The 19,233-nt window shown below is 55.1% G+C and overlaps 1 protein-coding gene across 1 annotated transcript; it reads left to right on the plus strand.

The window, feature by feature from the left end:
* Positions 1 to 15: 15 nt before the first annotated feature.
* On the plus strand, positions 16 to 9,738 carry TINAGL1 (tubulointerstitial nephritis antigen like 1). Its single transcript, XM_044237649.1, has 12 exons — positions 16 to 75; positions 546 to 866; positions 1,824 to 1,887; positions 5,697 to 5,789; positions 5,988 to 6,102; positions 7,195 to 7,318; positions 7,406 to 7,556; positions 7,685 to 7,874; positions 7,985 to 8,030; positions 8,289 to 8,412; positions 9,114 to 9,159; positions 9,250 to 9,738. The coding sequence occupies exons 2-12, from the start codon at positions 554 to 556 to the stop codon at positions 9,388 to 9,390; spliced, it is 1,407 nt and encodes a 468-aa protein (XP_044093584.1). The 5' UTR covers positions 16 to 75; positions 546 to 553; the 3' UTR covers positions 9,391 to 9,738.
* The last annotated feature ends 9,495 nt before the right edge of the window (positions 9,739 to 19,233 follow it).

The following is a 19,233-nucleotide window of genomic DNA, read 5'->3' on the forward strand; positions in this document are numbered from 1 at the left end:
CTTTTCGAGTGTCCCGTGGTGGCAGGAACCTGGAGGTGGAGGCGCGTGGGGAAGCCTGAGCACAGCCGTCACCAGGTAGGGAGGTATTCAGAAGGAAGGAACAGAGAGGAGGGGGCAGGCGGAGGGAGCAGGGAGGGCTGGCAGAGAGGGAGAATGGAGGGGGCAGAGGGACACAGAGGAGCACAAGCCAGGGGGACCCGTGTCAGAAATGGAGGTTGAAAGAGGGGCAGAGGGACCCAGATGGGAGAGCAGACCGCAGGCCGAGCTACAGGTGCTGGGGTGTGTTGAGCCGGGCACCAAGATCACCACAGTCCCCACCTCCTGTCCTTGAAGGTCCCCAGGCAGGTCAGGGAGGGGCTCCATTTCTCGCTCAATCGCCTTCCTGCCTGGGGACGCAGGAATCAGGGTCCTGGAACTTGCTGAACCCCCGCAGAATCCCCTTGGACTCACAACCCCAGGAAGCTGGGAGATCAGTGCCCCGGGTGACAGGGAAGGTCTGCTGCCCACCACCTCTGACCCCCGACATCTGCGCTCCCTGGGCCCAGGAGGCACCATGTGGCGATGTCCACTGCGGCTGCTGCTGCTGCTGCTGCTGCTGGCTGGCGAGTTGGCCCTGGGTGCCCGGCGGGGTCGTGGGCGCCGCGAGCTAGCGCCGGGCCTGCACCTGCGGGGCATCCGGGATGCGGGCGGTCGGTACTGCCAGGAGCAGGACCTGTGCTGCCGCGGCCGTGCCGACGACTGCGCCCTGCCCTACTTGGGCGCTACCTGTTACTGTGACCTCTTCTGCAACCGCACCGTCTCCGACTGCTGCCCTGACTTCTGGGACTTCTGCCTCGGCGTGCCACCCCCTTTTCCCCCCATCCAAGGTGGGCACCAGATGGCCAGGAGGGTGGGTTGCTTTGCCAGCCCCAGACTCAGCAGGGCTCAGGAGCAAGGTGGAGGCACTGACATTTCCAGGGGAGGCTTTGTAGAATCTGGGAGAGACCCCGCCCCACTGTCTGCCTGCGCCTCTGGGAAGTCCCGCTCTGGTCTAACTTGAATCCCTCCAGCGAGACTGGAAAAGAGCAGATCCTTGGTCAGTGGGATTCCCAGCTGGCCCAGGAGAAAGGCAGTCTGCTGCCCTTTCTCCCAGTCCTGTCTCCTTGCCAGACAGGGAAGGTGCCGCCCGCACGCTGACTCACCCCACAGGCCGATAAGCCCTCAGGGGGCTTGGTCAGGCTCATCCAAGCCATTCCTCTGCTGTTGCTCAGGATTCTCTTCCCGGAGGTGGGCTGGTCACACCTGGGAGGTGGGAGCGAATCTGTTCCTGCTTTCAGCCTGCGTCACCATCCTTTCCCCTGCCCTTGTCCCTGTCCCACAGAGGAATCATTTGAATCCCTTCCCCCAGTTCTGAGGGCCTGTGGGTGAGACACGGAAGACCGGGGCTATCAACCCAAAGTGCTGTGTTATCTTAGGGGAGTCCTTTGCCTTCTCTGAGCCCTGGCTTCGCCATGCCTCTCCCACTCCCCCATCTCCAAGTTTCAAGTCATTTAAAGGGCAAACGATCCGAGGAATGTTGTGGCTGGCGTCCAAGGGAAGCAAGAGGGTCCGAGCTAGGGTGACTGCAGAACTTCCCAGGTAGCTGTTGGTATGTGACCCTGCAGGGAGAGGTCTTAACGAAGTTATAGTTTGATCTTAGCTTCAGTGAGGGCTGGGCCATGCGTGCGTGTGTGTATGTGTGTGTTCGGGAGGATTCGGGACACCTGACTTCTGAGGACCTGGCCCTCTCAGTCCGTCGTCTCTGGTCTTGGTTCCACTTCTATTCTCCTCTTCCCTCCTCCCAGGATGTACGCACGGGAGTCGCATCTATCCAGTCCTGGGAACCTACTGGGACAACTGTAACCGTTGGTGAGTGTTTGGGGGCTTGGAGGGATCCTTGCCTTGTGGACCCTGTGGCCCCCCAGACTTGGTTCCAGTTCTTTCCTCGTCGCTTACTTGCTGAGCCTCAGTTTCCTTATCTGTAACACGGGGATTTTTACCCTGACCTTGTCAGCTTAGCACTGACCATTGTTTAGAAAACACTAACCGCATTCCCCAGGAGCAGACAGCCATGGATGCCTGGCCCCGGATACGGTTCCTGAGCTGGGAGCCGTCCCCTGTCCCTCCTTGCCCGGGCTGGGCTACTGCCCCTCCCAACCTTTCTCCGTGTCATGGGAGAATCTAGAAAAGGGGGCGCCAGGAAGGAAACCTCTGACTGCAGCATCCGCTGCCCTGGACGGGATGAGGGTCAGGGATGACTGAGCTGGAGGCCAGCCAAACTGGAGCAGGGCCTTCCCAGGAATGTGGCCCCTTTCCCCCTCCTTCCCCTCCCTACCATTCCACCTGGAGGATGAAGGGGCAGGGGTGCCCCCCACTCTAGTCTGGGTCCTGAGATGGGAAGTGGAGACGGGTTGGATAGGAGGCCTTGAGTGCCTGATTGAAATAATGGGGAACCCCGTGGCTTTGAGTAGGTGGCCCTGCACCCACTCCACCCCATGCCCTCTTTGCCTGGGACTGGGAGGTCCCAGAGAGGAGGAAATTTTTGGAATGCATTACACATAAGCTGTTTCCATTGCCTCACCCGTGTGAGGGGTGCTGGGTCACAGGCAGAGTGGGGACTCGTGAGGTTCGGCTGAGAGAATGCGTGTACATGTGTGTGTGTATGTGGGGGGAGCGTGTGTGAATCATACACGTGTGTTCAGAAAGACTGAGTACGCCTGCATGATCCCGCCGCTCCTGATAGGATGCCTCTGGGCATTGATGGGTTAACCTCCTATCCCTGGGGCCTGGCCGCTCTGGGCCCCTCTGGAATGCTGGGACCTCTGCCACCAGCCCAGTCTAGACCTGCTTGGGCAGCCCTGGGGGCAAAGGGGGAGGTGGCAGGAAAGGAGTGACCAGCCCACTGCCCCGCACTGGGTGGCCCGGTTCCCTGCGCCTTGACACCTGAGTGAGGGTGTGGGGCAATGCCTATGGGCCTTCCAGGCTGTGTGAGACCTCGAGGAATGCTTCGAGAGTCCCGAGAAGGAAGGGGAAGGGGAGGAGAGCCTCCCCTCCCACGCAGCCTCCTCCAGCCCTCCCCGAAAGTGCCCCGCCCACTCCGGGGACTGAAGAGCCCAGCCATACTGGGTTTGTTCCCCTTGAGGCTCCTTAAAAGGCAACAGGGGAAGCAGGCAGTTTAGCAGAGTTATGAGCTTGTAAAAGCATCAAAGTCACAGAATTCCCTGTTCGTCGATCAAAGACCTACTATGTGCCAGACACTGGACTGGGGCAGACGGTCCTCGTCCTTGCAGTGGAGCTTCTGGTCTAATGATGAAGGAGCCTCCACACAGAGGAACAGCTTACAACCCGTGACAAGTGTGACAGGGCAAGGGAATAATGGGGGACCCTGGTTTAGAATGCAGTGGCGGCAAGGGAAGGCCTCTCAGGAAGGGAGATGGTTACGCTGATAGCCGAGAGGCGGGCAGATGAGGAGGGAACAGGGGAGAGCGGCTCCTGGGAAGGCTGGGAGGTGCGACAGATCTCACTGCAGCTGGAGCTGTGACGTGGGGACAGAAGCCCCGAGGAGGTGCAGGCCACGTCGTCCGTGGGTCTCGTAAGCCGTGCTGGAGCCAGTCAGAGACACACAATCTGATACATGTCACTGCGAGATCTCTCTGGGGAGGGACTGCAGGGTACGCAGTGGATGACAGTGAGGCAGGGAGCCTGGGTAGGAAGCTATTGCCACAGTCCAGGTGACAGGTGATAAGGGACTGGAGGAGGGTGCTGGCAGTGGAGACCCATGAGTCCAGAACCTTCCATGATGCACCGTCCCAGGACCTACTTATGGCGGCGCAGGAGCTAGGGGTACAGCACACGCTTCGAGTTCTGGTTTGAACCCCCGGGTGGCTAAGGTGCCTTGTCCTGAGTTGAGGATGTTAAGGGAGGAGCAGCTTTGAGGGAAGGCAGTCAGGGCGATTTTAAGTTTGAGATACATCTAGAGGAGATGTGAGGAGGCCCCAAGGGCAGGAGTCTGGAACTCAAGAGATGGGGAGCCTGGGGGTTCCCAGAAGGGGAACACTAATAGCAGATAACGATTCTTGAGCACCCAAGATGGACCAGGCCCTGGGCTAATGGCTTTACCGGCTTCACAAAAGCCTGCCATTCAATCCCTGGAAGGGGGGATGATTCCTGTCCTCTTTTTTTTTTTTTTTTTTTTTTTTTGGTAAGATTTTATTTATTTATTTGACATACAGAGATCACAAGTAGGCAGAGAGGCAGGTGGAGAGAGAGAGGAGGAAGCAGGCTTCCCGCTGAGCAGAGAGCCTGATTTAGAGGCAGGGGTGCTGGATCCCAGGACCCTGGGATTATGACCTGAGCCAAAGGCAGAGACTTAACCCACTGAGCCACCAAGGCACCCCATCCTGTCCTTGTTTTACAAACAAGAACTTCAAGGGGAAAGTCTGAATAAGTTCCCTGACATCACATGACTCATCAGCGAGGGCTTATCAACCAGGGTCTCCTCAGCGAGGGTCGGAGCCCAGGACTTGAATTTCAGGACCCCTGCTCTTAGTCCCCTGAGGACCCTGCCTCAGTCACTCATGCATCCAACAAATATTTCGTGGGTGCCTGCTGTGGGCTGGGTTTAGTTTTCTAGGCACCAAAGTTACCAAACAAACCCTGCGGCCAGGACATTAGTGTCTTTGAGGAAGCAGGTATAAGGAGCGTGGATAGCCAAATACATAGTCTGTCAGGTAGCCATGACACGCTAAGGAGAAAATGAAACAGGAAAGCAGGAGAGGAAGGCGGCCAAAGCAGGTGTCCCTGAGAAGGTGACTTCTGAATGTAGACTTGGACGAAGTGAGGGGGAGCCTCAGGGATGTGGAGAGAAGAGCAGCTCAAAGGCCCTGGGGCCAGAGCACAGCTGTGGTGAACAGTCAGGGGAGCAGCCTGGCTGGGGTCTCAGGAGCCAGGACTTGGAGGAGGGGGTCACTGAGGGGACAGGAGGACAGATTGTGCAGGGACTGTCTTGTGAGCATGGCAGGGAATTTTGGCTCTTAGTCTGTGATGGGAAGCCAAAGGAGGGACTTGGGCCGGGGGATGGCATGATAGGGCTTGGGTTGAATAGGGTCACCCGGCAGCTGTGTTAAAAATACACTGATGTGGGGGTGTAGGGCAGAAGCGGGGAGAACAGTGGGGAAGCAGCAGCAGAATCCAGGGCAAAGGTGACTGGCCCATGATGGCTGCATGAAGGATGAGACATGGTTTGGATTCCGAATGTGTTTTTAAGGCAAAGCCAACAAGCCGATCAGCATGTGGGGTAAGGAGTCAAGGGTGACTCCTCGGCTCTTGGCCTAAGATTCAGGAAGGACAGACATCTTCCACGGACTGTAGGGAAAGCAGGCATGGGAGTAGGGGATCAGAAATTCGGTCCAGGATGTGCTGTTAGGCACCTCACCCCCAGTGGTGATATTGTGCAGCAGCAAGATTCTTGGATCTGGAGAGATCTGGGCAGCAGATATAAACTTGAGAACTGTGAACTTGCAGTTGACATTGAAAGCCACCAGGCTGAACGGAATCAGCTAGGGGTTCTTCCATAATCGCTAGCACAGAATCTCAAGCCATGGTGACTTCTGAGGCCCCCTCCCTTCCGAGGATGCCCAGCCCCCCTCACCTCTTCCTTCCCTCCTGCTCTTTTTTAGCACCTGCCAGGAGCAAGGGCGGTGGGAGTGTGACCAGGAGCCATGCCTGGTGGACCAAGACATGATCAACGCCATCAACCAGGGCAACTACGGGTAAGAGGCCCCGGAAAAGTCCCCACTGGGCACAGACACACATACCTTCCTGCGAGATGCCTGTGCTGTCAGGCACATCCACACTCAGATCTGATGCACGTGGACACTTGGCCAGTCTCTGTCTCTCCCACCTACATGCATGGACATCCAGAAGCCCTAGTCATGGCAGGTCTGTGACTTCCATCCCTCCTCTTTCAGATGGTGGGCTGGGAACCACAGTGCCTTCTGGGGCATGACCCTGGATGAAGGCATTCGCTACCGCCTGGGTACCATGCGCCCTTCTTCTTCTGTCATCAATATGAATGAGATTCACGTAAGTCCATCCTTGCCCACAATCCTGCCATCTCCCCATCGCTTGGGACCCCAGGAATCCTGGCACGCTGCGTCCTACTCCTCCAGGGGCCTGGGACTAACGCCCTCCAATAGGCTGTGTGTTCCTGAACAAATCACTCACCCTCTTTGTGTCTTAAGTTCTTGTCCATAACAAGAAGTATGGTGCAAGAAGAACTAATGCTCAGATTCTGAGTTTTGTGGTCCCAGCATGAGCCCCTTGGTGGCCTCCCCAGCCTGGGAAAAATGCTATTCCTTCCAGTATAGCTGGGTCAGACCCCATGGGGCCAGGAGGTCACCTTGGTATTTTGGGAAGAGAAGGACAGATAGTCCTCTGGCTAGAGAGCCAGAATTCTCGGAAACAAATACTGACTGTGTGGAACGAGGGAGGAGGGGGCTTCTCCCTTCCTACCAGTGGGATCCTCTGTGGGGAGAAGGGGAAACGAGACCTGGAACAGTCAAAGGGTAAGGAAGGGGAACTTCTGCAGGTCAGGGCTGGGGCACAGGCTGCAGAGTCTGTGCCTCCATGGCGGGCAGTGTGGTGGGCAGGGAGGAGGCCGTCCTTGGCCAGATCAGCCCTCCCTGCAGAGGGACTTGGGCTCAAGGCTAGGATGACCAGACCCTGCCCCTGCCTCCATTCCCCTGGGCCTCTGCTATTTTCTGCCTCCTGCTATTTGCCTTGGCTGCCTGCCCGGTCACAGGACCTTCTTCCTTCTTCCCTCCCCTGCCCTTTAAGGCCTGAAGCCCAAGGTCCTGGTAGGAAGAAGGAAGTGTCAGATCAGAAGGCACAGAGGAAGAATGAGGCAGGGGTTAACAATGGAGAGCGGGTGACCTGGGCCTGGCTGCTTCCCTGCTGGCCTCATCTGTACATGGGACTAGTCACCCCCACCTGACATGGGGGCGGCGCTAAATGGTGCTTGGCTCCTCCCCACGTGGAGCTTGCTGGAATCCCTCTGCAGCAGGGTACTCAAGAATAAACCACAGAAGGCCCTCCGTGGCCCTTCGAAGCCAACGGGCCCCGAGGGGTGGGCCGCATTAGGTGCAGGAGGAAGACAGAGTGACTCTTGCTTTGCAGACAGTGCTGCGCCCCGGGGAGGTGCTGCCCACAGCCTTCGAGGCCTCCGAGAAGTGGCCCAACCTGATCCATGAGCCTCTGGACCAGGGCAACTGTGCGGGCTCCTGGGCCTTTTCCACGGCAGGTATGGCCAAGGGCAGAGGCCGGCGTGGTGGGAAAGGACAGCCAAGGCCAGGGCCCCCTGACGTTCCCCTCTGCCTCCCCCCACCAGCCGTGGCGTCCGATCGCGTCTCAATCCACTCTCTGGGGCATATGACACCTGTCCTGTCGCCCCAGAACCTGCTGTCTTGTGACACCCACAACCAGCGGGGCTGCCACGGGGGGCGTCTCGACGGCGCCTGGTGGTTCCTGCGACGCCGAGGGTGAGCAGCAGAGAGGGTGGGCAGGGAAGGGGACGTGTGGCTGGGGCCTCAAGAGGGCAACCTGCAGGACGGGCCAGGGCTGTGCTCATCAGGCTCACTCTCCTTGCTCCCTCCTGCTTCTCCTCCAGGGTCGTGTCTGACCACTGCTACCCGTTCGTGGGCCGTGAGCAGGACGAGGCTGGCCCGGCACCCCGCTGTATGATGCATAGCCGGGCCATGGGTCGGGGCAAGCGCCAGGCCACTGCCCGGTGCCCCAGTAGCCATGCCCATGCCAATGACATCTACCAGGTCACTCCGGCTTACCGCCTCGGCTCCAACGTAAGTTTGTGCTTGGTTGAGGGGGCAGAGGCTGTGGAGCTGGAAGGTTGGCCAGAGAGGCTCGAGCCTCACCCTGAGGGAGACTCTCCTCCCCACTCCCAACCCTCCAGGAGAAGGAGATCATGAAGGAGCTGATGGAGAATGGCCCTGTCCAAGGTAAATGCCCTTCATCCTGCCCCCTGGTTCCAAAAGCTTGTGTCTGCTTGAGACTGGGCACACCCAACAGCACAAGTGGTCTGCACTGTACTGGGCAGGGCAACAAATCCACCGGGGCTGGGAGTCAGGGGAACCTGGTCCCCTCCCCCCAGGCAGCACCCTGTGGGGGGCACTTAGGGTCTTGGTATGGGTCTGGGTGCGCATCTCCAGACCTGTGCTGATGGGCTGAGCCGGCCCTACTCTGACTTTGGCCCACAGCTCTCATGGAGGTGCACGAGGACTTCTTTCTGTACCAGAGTGGCATCTACAGCCACACCCCAGTGAGCCTTGGGAGACCTGAGCGGTACCGCCGGCATGGAACCCACTCAGTCAAGATCACAGGGTGAGGGGCTCAAGGGGGGCAGAAGAGGATGGGGGAGCAGGGCTTGCACTAGGAGCTCTGAGCTGGCCTTGAATCCCTACCATCTCTCTCTGGGAAGCCCCATTTCAAAGAGGAGGAAACCAAGACATAAAAGGAGGGGCTTGCCAGTGGTCACACGGAGAGGTGGGGGCCTTTAAAGGTTTTCTAGGAACTGTTCCTTCCTTACACACTGGGGTAAAATAACTCCCTTGAAAGACAAACACAGATCCCAGGGGTGGCTCAGTCTCTCCCCATCATAGCACCCCAACTCTGCCTGCCCCACTGATTTCTGTTGTCCATCCGATGAAATGTCCTTTGCAGTGGGAGTGTGGGGCCTCCAAAGTACCCATCTTCTTGGAGTCCCTTCCTCCTGGTTCCCGGCACCCACCCGTCCCTGGGTCCCCAAGCAGAGGAGGGAGGGAAGGCAGATGTGTGAGGTTCCAGAGAAGTGGTCCCCAGGATGCCGCCCCTGCAGCAGGGCCCAAGTTCTCCTCTGCTCACCCCTTCAGTTATCCCTTCAGTGCCCTCCCGCACATGGGTGTGAGTACGCAGACTTCCAGAGGTGGAGACTGAGGGAGGTAGAGAGAGGGGTCTGGAAGGGACCCCTGGGGTTCCAGCCCCTGAAAGCAGATGGAATCAGCTCCTTTCTCCCTCCGTGGGCTCTGCCCCCCCGCCCCCGCCAGGTGGGGAGAAGAGACGCTGCCCGATGGAAGGACGCTCAAATACTGGGTGAGTCCCTGCGCGGGTTGCCCTGCGACCCGGCCTCCCGCCCCCTCCCCCCACTCCACGGCCCCCCTCACCGCCCCTCCTCATTCCCAGACGGCGGCCAACTCGTGGGGCCCAGCCTGGGGCGAGAGGGGCCACTTTCGCATCGTGCGCGGCGCCAACGAGTGCGACATCGAGAGCTTCGTGCTGGGCGTCTGGGGCCGTGTGGGCATGGAGGACATGGGGCACCGCTGAGGCCCTGGCACGGAGCCCGGCCAGCCGCCGGAAGAGCCCCTGGGGGGCGGTACCGCTCCGCTCCGCCCCGCCCCTCCCGAGAGGCCCCGGGGCGCAGGCGGGCGCCTGGGGTCTAATCACCCCGAGCGAGGGGCGGTTCTGCTGATGCAGCGCCCTGCCTGGGAGCCGAGGGCAGGCGAGGCTGGTGGAGCCCCCAGACCTCCCAGCGGTGACTGGGCAGGGCCTGGCCCCGGAGGAGCGGGCCTGCAGATCCCAGGCCCCGGCACCCCCGCTTAAGACCACTGAAGCCAGGACACCCCCAAGTCTCCAGCCCCACCACCCTATCCCACCCCACCCCTGTACTTCTATTCTCCAAAGATATTTATTTTTCTTTTCACTGTTTTAAAAATAAAAAGAGTACTGATCACTGTGGTACCTTGTAACTTTGGGGAGTGGAAAGCCAGCCCAGAGATGGTGTGGCTTACTGCTAGACAGCAGAAAGGACGGCCTGCGGCCTTGCTGTTTGGCAGGGGGTGGGCAGATTAGAAATCTTAGCCTCCATTCAGCCCTAATCGCCAGGGGCCCTGGGCGCTGACCCCCTTGGAGGTGGGGCGTGGATGGCATGTCCTTTGGCCCCCAGAGAGACATGGGCCCGTGGGAACCACCTTTCAGACGCTGAGTCAGCGCTGCCTGGTGGGGGGAAGCCCTACCCACCCATCAGCAGAACTGGCGCCGGTGCCCAGCAGGCAAGGGGGGCACAGCCCCATAGAGGCTGGAGCCTCTGTCTCTGCAGATCAGTCTCTCCAAGCCACCCAGGCGAAGCCCTCCTCCCCACCCCCACCCCTGCTGGCGTTCCCAGGCGGGACTGGATGGGCCTCTCTGAGCCCTCTCTTTACCCCACTTCCCCAGGCTCCCAGTGCGGTCAAAATAAGCCCAGTCCTCAGCCCACCTTTCAAGGCCGTCAGGACCCACAGCCCCAGCCTCCTCGCCAGGGCTTCTTTACCCTGTACGTGGGCAACTCCGGAGTCCTCACTGCTCCCCACATGTCTGGCACATGTGCACACCAACAGGCATTTGCACATGCTGTTCCCCAGTCTAGATGCCCTTCCATTCCACCCACCCCTTGTCCCAGTGCTTCTTAAAAGCCAGCTCCAGGATTCCTTCATTTGGCCAGTAGCCTAGGGGGCTGCTCATGTGCCAGGTGTTGTGCAAGGGACCCATGCTTTCCCAAACCACCCGCTGCGCCTCCGTACCCCGCCCCCAGCAGGGCCTCTGCACAGCCACCCTGGACTCATCTGGCCCTGCCCTTCACCCAGTATTTCACTGATCTGAGCACCTGCCTTCCTCCTCTGGGCTGTCAGTTCCTTGAGGGCAGGGACTGGGTCTGGTTCATCAGGGGTCCCCATTCCCACACCTGGTAGAAGGTGACATTAGCGTTTATGGAATGGTTGAGTGACTATGCCCTGTTCTTCCCCCTCCACCCGGCTCCCAAGACCCCCGCCCAGTCCTGCCCTCCCAGCGCCGATCCCTTCCTCTCCAGTAACCCCAGGAGGCTGTGCCTGGTGGCAGGGGCTCCTCGGGGCCTCCCAGTGGTCCTCAGCCCCCAACCCCAGGGGACCGGAAAGCAGGGTCCCCCCCAAGGGAGGGCTGCGGGAGGTCCTCCTCTGGGCAGGCAGCCCCTCAGGGCTGGCCGCGTCCCGGGATCACCTGAAAAGAATGCGGGGCTCCCGATAAGCGGCCGCCTTTGTCTCATTTCCTGTTTGCCAGGACGTCCCGAGCCGGCTCCCCTGGCCGGCCCGCCCGTCCCGAGGAGCCAAGGCCGGAGGGGGCCCCCCGGGACAAGGGCGCGCGAGGGCGCGCGGGGAGTCCCGGGTAGGGGCGGCGGGGCGGCACCCGCCCACCTCTCCCCCTGCGTGGCTTCGGCCTCCGGGACGCGCCAGGCTGCTCCCACCCCACTGGAAAATCCCCCGTCCGGCCTGGAATTTTCTACAAGGACCTTTGGCGGAAGCAATGCGGGGTGGGGAAGGGAGGGGAACAGGGGCGCGGCCACGTCCCGAGGCTCCGGGTCTGTCAACTCTGCCTGGAGGCGCGGTCCAGGGAGGGGGGGCCGGCCCAGCCCTTCCTCAGTCCTGCCTGTGGCGATAGGCCCACCCGGCCACCCTGGAGCTGGAGAGGGTGTGGGGGAGGGCTGAGCGAGTGCCTCAGTAACCTCCATCAGCCACCCTTGGATCTCTGCGGTTGGGAACTGGCGAGGAAAGCAACTTCTAGGGCTCCCAGCCCATACCTGCCCTTGGGTCGTTCCCGAAGAAATCCTGGCTCCCCAGTCCCTTGCTTTGTGTCCTGAGGCTAGTCCCTTTCTCTCTCTGGGCCAAGGACTCCGGTCTTTAGGCAGACTTGGGTTTGAACCCCTGCTCTGTCGGCCATGCGTAATCTCACCATTCAGAGCCTCTGTTTTTCTCTTTAATGGACAGTACTCCTCTCCTGGTGGTGTTGGGAGGATCACAGGAGATGAAGGGTGCCAAGCATCTATCACAGGGCTTGGAACTTATTAAGGGCTCAATAAATGGCAAGAGCTATAATCATTTTAAGGACGTTGGGCTTGATGATGCAAAGGCGTTTCATAATGAGCTCAATAAATATTGAGTGCTTAACCACAGCCTTCTGTTAGCACATTGTTCTGAGTGCTTTACATATATGATCTCATTTAATCCTAGAAACAGACGAACTCCTATTTCCTTATTTTGCAGATAAGGAACAGAACCCTAGGAGAATCTGAAGGTTGGTCACCGCAGGATTCAAACCCAGGCGGTCTGACTCCTCACACGAACACACTAACCCTTGTATTAGTAGGGTGGGGGATTGCTAGTGATAGTCCAGTGTCCCTCCCAAGTCCTTTCCCTGTTCCCTCATCCATCCTTTAAAACTCCGCTGAAATATTCCTCCTCTGAAAAGGCTCTCCTGGCCCCCATCTTCCCGCCCATCAGGGACTCCAGCATACATCCCTGGCAGAGACAGAGTACGTGCTGACAACCTTTGCTTCCACAAAGGGATGAGGCAGGACATTTTTTTCTTAGCCCCATCCTTTCTTATCTACTAAACGTCCGGCTTAGCCATTCTGGTCTCCTGTGGGGCTCTTGTGGGCTCCCAGGGCACCTGACCGTAGTCTCTCCCTGGAGCTGCTGAGTTACATGGCTTCTCCAGTCCGGATGCCTCATATCTTCCTGGTATCTTGCCAAAGCCCTGTCCTTGCCTGGTACCCATTAAGGGAAAGGAATTCATACTTACTGAGCCTGCCATGGGCCAAGCGTTGGGCTGGGCTGGGCATCTCACAAGCTTTAGTTCATCTGATGCTACACACATCCCTGGGAGAAAGTATATCTTTGGAAATCAGTGCCAACCTGAGGTGACTCTCAGAAGCTAAGGGAGAGGCGAACTTCTGGACTGTGAGCAGAGCTCGTGGGTCCAAGCACAGCAGGAACCGGGGACCCGAGTACTGCTGGGACTCCTGACTGTTCCTCTCTCTCCTCTGCCTTTCTCTCTACAGATTAACGGCCATGAGGAAGGACATGGGGCCAGTGACAACTCCTGAGCCTTTCCGCCCCGAGGCATTTTCTCAGTTCTGATTCAAAATAGAACAAAACAGGGAAGGCTTCTGATTGGCCTGGCTAGAGTCAGGTGTCCACCCACGGGCCAGTCACCAGTGGCCGGGGGACAGGATCACGGGAGCGGGGACTGTCCTTGTGGAAACAGTGTTTGGAGAAGGAGGAGATCCCCAAAAAGGAGAAGGCTTCTGTTCCAGGGGAAGGGAGCAAAGCTGAGCAGATAGCAGAACACTGTCTGCCACCACTGGGGAGTGCTGTTACCTGTATTTGATTGACAAGAAAGTCGAGGCTGGGGTGGGGGGGGGTGACTTGTCAGGTCACGCAGCAGAGAAGTGGTTGAGCTGGATACAGACCACACCGCCTTCCAATGGATTTGTAGATCAAGCTAGAGAGATACACTTTGTAGTTCAAAGAGGGATTCCTACCCCTCCTTCTCCCTCGCTGCTGAGCCCTAGGGGATAACTTCTAGAATTCCACTCCCTTACTGAAAATTCTGTGACACTAATCTAGCAGGCAGTCTCTTCCCAAAGTGAAGTAAGGCTGAATTCGAGCAGCCCCTCCAGAGCAGGGTCCTGCCCCCTGTTCCAAGGGGCGCAGCCTGGCTCACACCTCACAGCAATGAGATGGTTAACAGAATATGTCACTTTGTAGATCAGAGTGCCAAGTGAGCCATGCTGGACATGGGCACTATAGGTAAAGACTGTTATTACCCCCATTTACAGGGAGGAAACCAAGGCTGGGAGCCGGGTTGGGGGGGAGGCGGAGGGAAAATGAAGTGTCTCGGCCAAGGACACATTGCTAGGAAGTGGCAGAGAACGTCATTTGTCAGGGTTTTCCCTGACGCCCTGTCCTTGTGCCCCGCTTCATCTCCTACCCAAGCAGGTTCTGTGGCCTCCAGCTCTGCACATATGACAGGGATGTGAAGTTTGGGGCTCACAGAAGCTACTGGTCAAGGGCACCTGGAGGGAGGAGGAGAGAAGTGGATCATGAACACTCAGGTCGACTTGGCCTGGGGCTGCGGGGAGGTGTCAGAGTCTGCAGAGTCAAATCGCTGTCTATTCTGGAAAGTCAAGTTCAAAAGCTTCCCCTGAGAAGCCTTCCTGGCTCTGTGTAGTCCCTGAGTTCCCACCACCACCCCATTTTCTCTAGCACAGTACCCCTTCTTGACCGTAGGCTTCTCCAGAACAGGGCTGTGCCTTGCCCTCTGTGTTCTCAGTATCGCTCCAACCACTACTAGGGCACGGAAAAGACCCAGGAGAGTGAAGGAATCCGTGAATGAATGGATGGACCCTGGCAGGGCCAGGAGGTCTGGTTACCCTCGGCAGCAGGGCCCCCTAGTGGCTGAATCCACACATTGCCTGCCACAGCCCAGAGAGGGAGAGAGTAAAGAAAAGGGGGCCAAGCTGACTCCTGGAACAGAGCAGCTGCTGTGTACTCTGTATTTTACATACATTCCCTCATAACTACCCTGTGAAGCCTGGAGACTGGCCCAAGAGCACAGAGAAGGAAGGGGCAGAACTGGGAATGGATCTCAGTCTTGTTGGCCTTCTGCACCTCTCTCCCAGATGCTGTGCCCTGCCTGACCAGGAGAGGCTTTGGCTCTGAGGGTTCCCTGACCTGTGGCACTATCCTCTCCTCCCGTCTCCACTCAGGCCATCCTGTCTCCCCCCCCAGCAACACACACCTCCCTTGGAAAGCCTCTAACTCAGAGCCAGACAGACCCAAGCTCAAACTCCCCTGGACTCCCTGAAGTTCACTTTCCACTCTGAACGTCCGTTTCCCGGTCTGTACAATGGGAACAGGAATCTGTGCTATCTCTGTGAGCCCTACACTGAGACTTTCCCTAAGATTAAGGAAATGAGGAAAACAAGCTAGGCCCACTGAGAGTCAGACGTAAGAAATTGGTTTGTCATGAATCAGGGCAGAGAAATCCGAAGTCACCTTAAAGGGCCAGGCTGGTGCGGTCCTGCCGCAGCCGACAGGCATTAGCTGAAAGAAAGTATTGACCCATCTAACATTGTAAAGCATCCTCAGACCAAAGTGAGTCCTCATGACCCCAAGATACTGTGTCCAGGGAGAGGCAGCTCTGGCCCTTGGACCAGTAGCCACACCCCACATGTATTGAAATGGACAAGGTGGGTGTTACCAATGGGCTTTGAGTCGCTCCTTTTCCCATGGCAGGGCAATGCTCTGGAGACCCGGATGCCATGAACCCAGGGTCTCAGCCTCCGTTGTCCTCGAGAGTAGGCAGATGGGCCAGTGAGCCAGGAGTGGGAGAATAGGGAGAGAAGAGGCCTGTGTCCAGCACGTGTCAGCGAGTGCACGCCTGCCTAAAGGTATTCCCAATCAATGATTTAAAACAGGATGCCAGCCTGCATCACTCAGGGCCCCAACAGGAAACAGATGGCACGCTCTAATTAGGGAAATTGGGCAGAGCTTCTTTCCAAAAGGAGGAATGACAAAGCAGGGTATAGGGGAGTCACAGGAGAGAGTGGAAGAGCCTGGGGGAGAACCAGGAAGCTTTCACCCTAGGCCTGCAGGGTCAGAGGTGACCAGTACTCAAGTGCAAAGAACTTCTAGAGCAAGGGTGACCTCGGGCAGAAGGAGCTGGGGAATAAATATGCCAACCCCACTCTCTTCCGCTGGTCTCATGCCCTGCTGGGGCCCCCATGTACCAAAACCCCACAGGACTCCCAGCTGTGGACTTTTTTTTTTTTAAGATTTTATTTATTTTATTTATTTGACAGACAGAGATCACAAGTAGGCAGAGAGGCAGGCAGAGAGAGAGGAGGAAGCAGGCTCCCCGCCGAGCAGAGAGCCCGATATGGGGCTCGATCCCATGACCCTGGGACCATGACCTGAGCCGAAGGCAGAGACTTTAATCCACTGAGCCACCCAGGCACCCCTCAGCTGTAGACTTTTAAATGAACAAAAATACACCTCTCTCTTATTTAAAGCACTGTTTCTAGAATCTTTGTAAGATCAGCCCAACCCTAACCCATACAATCATAAAAGAAAACATCTGCCAAGAAGATATAATAATCGTGAATATATGTGTATCATGAACTTATATTTATTTTGGTGAAACATATAGAGAAAATATGGCAGAATGATCAGGAGAAAGTCATGAATCTCTAAACAAAGTGAAAAGTGTTAATTAAACTTTCATAAAACCAATGGCTCAAGGAGCAAAACATTAGTAAGGATATGGAAGTTTAAACAATATAATTAAAGGAACTTCCTCTACTAGGTAAACAAACTTCACAGCCCCCTCCTCCTACAGAATACCCATTGTTTTCAGGCTCAAATGGAAGATTTAAAAAAATACCACATAAAGAAAGTTGACAATGTTTTCAAAGAATCAGTATCACTACCGTGTTCTCTATTCCCAATATCATAAAATCAGAAACCAACAATAAAAAGTTGGCCAAGGAAATCCAATGAGTTTTGTAAATTAAATGCTCATTTCTAGTGCTCGCTTCGGCAGCACATATACTAAATGCTCATTTCTACATAATTCATGAGATAAGGAGAACCTCATAATGGAAATTACAAGATTTTTTAAACTGAATAACAATAAAGCTAAAGTGGAACTTGGAGGGAAAATTCTAGCCTGAAATGCATTTATTAAAAACAGGAAGGATTGACAACAATGAAATAAGTATCTGATTTGAGACTTTAGGAAAGGACCATCAGAAAACTCGAAGAGAGCAGAAAAAAGGAAATAATAAAGATAAAGCAGGAAGGACAGCTATGGAAACCAACAAAAAGTCAAATTATTTTAAAAAGGCTTAGTAAATTCTTCTCAAAGTCTCAATATAATAAGCAAATTATTAGCACACACTATACAATATTGGGAACAAAAGGAAGGATGGGACTGGAGATGGAAACAAGGCTTTTTTATTTTTTTAAAAGCTTTATTTATTTATTTGACAGAGATCACAAGTAGGCAGAGAGAGAGAGAGGAGGAAGCAGGCTTCCCGCTGAGCAGAGAGCCCGGATTCAGGACTTGATCCCAGGACCCTGGGATCCTGACCTGAAGGCAGAGGCTTTAATCCACTGAGCCACCCAGATGCTCCAACAAGGCTTTTTTAAATAGCACTTAAAAACACCATGGGGAGCGGGCACCTGGGTGGCTCAGGGGGTTAAGCCTCTGCTTTCGGCTCAGGTCATGATCTCAGGGTCCTGGGATCAACCTTTCATCGGGCTCTCTGCTCAGCAGGGAGCCTGCTTCCCCCTCTTTCTCTGCCTGCCTCTCTGCCTACTTGTGATCTCTCTCTCTCTCTCTGTCAAAGAAATAAATAAAATCTTAAAAACAAAAAACACCATGGGGATCTTCAGTTCTGGCAAGATGTCAAATGAAGATAATAGGAAAAACCCAGGAAATGAACCCAGGACGAAGGAGTAGCTTCCTAGAAGTGGAGAGCAAAAAGAAAACAAACAAATAAACAAACAAGATTAGGCATGAAAAATTCAAATGACCATGGACTTTATAAGAACAACTTTACAGACTGATTTGAGGAACAGAATAAACAAGGTAAGATGGAAAACGAAGGCACAACCACATCATAGACAGGAAGCTGTGATCAGGGTTCAAAAGTATTCTAAGGTCCTTGATTCTTTTGCAAGAGGAGAGTGATTAACTTTAGACTTTATTGAGCTGAAGTGTGCATGTTAAAAACCTGAGCATGACTAATGAAAGAACAGAAATAGAATGTATTCTAAACCCTCCGAGAGGAAACAAAGGGAACGAAGACAGTCCGATCTGTCCACCTCCAGGCAGGAAATGACAAATAAAAGAAGCAAAGGAAAATCTTGGTGTGGCTGCCAGTTTCCAAGATGGTCCCCGTGATCCCTACCTCCCGGGACCTGTGACCATGTGAAGTCCCCTCCCATAATGTGCGGTGAGACTCAGTGACTTGTCCCTGTGTCACAGAATATGGTAGAAGGGCTGGTATGTCAGTTCCAAGCAGGACTGGCTTTCTGGGAGTACAACCCATGCTCGCACAAAGGACACCGTCCCCAGGAGGGCTCCAGGCTTAGTTTCATGTTCTGCTCTCGCTGACTGGAAATTCCTAGTAATTTTTTAATGAGGGACCCTACGAATGATATGGCCCATTTTGCTTCCAAGATCAGGTTATAAATAGGGCTGCCAGATAAAATTGAGGAAGACGGGTCAAATTTAAATTTTGAACAAGCAATGAGTAATTTTTTTATATAAATAGATCCTGTGCAAATATTGAAATATTATCTGAAATTTAAATTTAACTGGCCATCCTGTATTTTTATTGGCGAGTTCTGGCAACCCTAATAGAAAAGAACCATGGATTTCATGACCCTAAGAAATGAGGTAAGATAATCAGTGTTTGTTGTTTTGAAATGCTCAGTTTGGGGGCTAATAATACACGTGGCCAATGGAAAACACAAGAGGATTTAGAAATAAAATTTTAAATGCCGGTAATCACAAAAACGTGAGTTATCAGAGGGAAAGAAAACATATAATCGAGCTCTACACACGCTGTTCATGAGAGACATGTCTAAAACAGAGCCATGGAAATACTGAAAGCAAAGATATGAAAAAAGACACCATCCATTGTCGGACCAACAGTGCACCCGAAACCTTTTGCACTTTGCTACTGAAGCCCAATTTTTTTTTAAGGGACTAAGCAGAAATCTGTTGGTCCCAGAGAAGCATCTGTCCCCCATCCCCAGTTTATTTCTTGTGATGTCAAAGTACCAGCCGCAAAAGATGAATCATGATTTGGTCGAAGCCAATCATAGCCTCTTTTTCTTTCTGTTGGTGATTAGGGAAAAGATGCTCATGGGCCCCAGATCTGGAAACTGGGATGTAAAGGGGAATCTGGGCAGTGCTTTCTTCCTTTCTCCTTCTGCCTGGTGCATGGACACAATGCCTCCGCACGCAGCAGCCCTTTTGCAATCTTGACACACCCGTGAGCACAAAGGTCTGCAGGCGAATGCTGATGGAGATTAGACACTGAGCAAGCCTGGGTACCCGATGGCATCATAGAGCAGCTGAGACAATGCTGTCAGCAACCTGCCTTTGGAATTTGTTTGTTTGTTTGTTTGTTTGTTTGTTTTTTAAAGATCTTATTTATTTGACAGAGAGAGATCAGAAGTAGGCAGAGCAGCAGGCAGAGAGAAAGAGGGAAGCAGGCTCCCCGCTGAGCAGAGAACCCACGATGCAGGGCTCGATCCCAGGACCCTGAGATCATGACCTGAGCTGAAGGCAGAGGCTTTAACC

The sequence above is a fragment of the Neovison vison genome, chromosome 2, assembly GCF_020171115.1.
Source record: "Neovison vison isolate M4711 chromosome 2, ASM_NN_V1, whole genome shotgun sequence".
In the NCBI taxonomy this organism is placed as follows: domain Eukaryota; kingdom Metazoa; phylum Chordata; class Mammalia; order Carnivora; family Mustelidae; genus Neogale; species Neogale vison.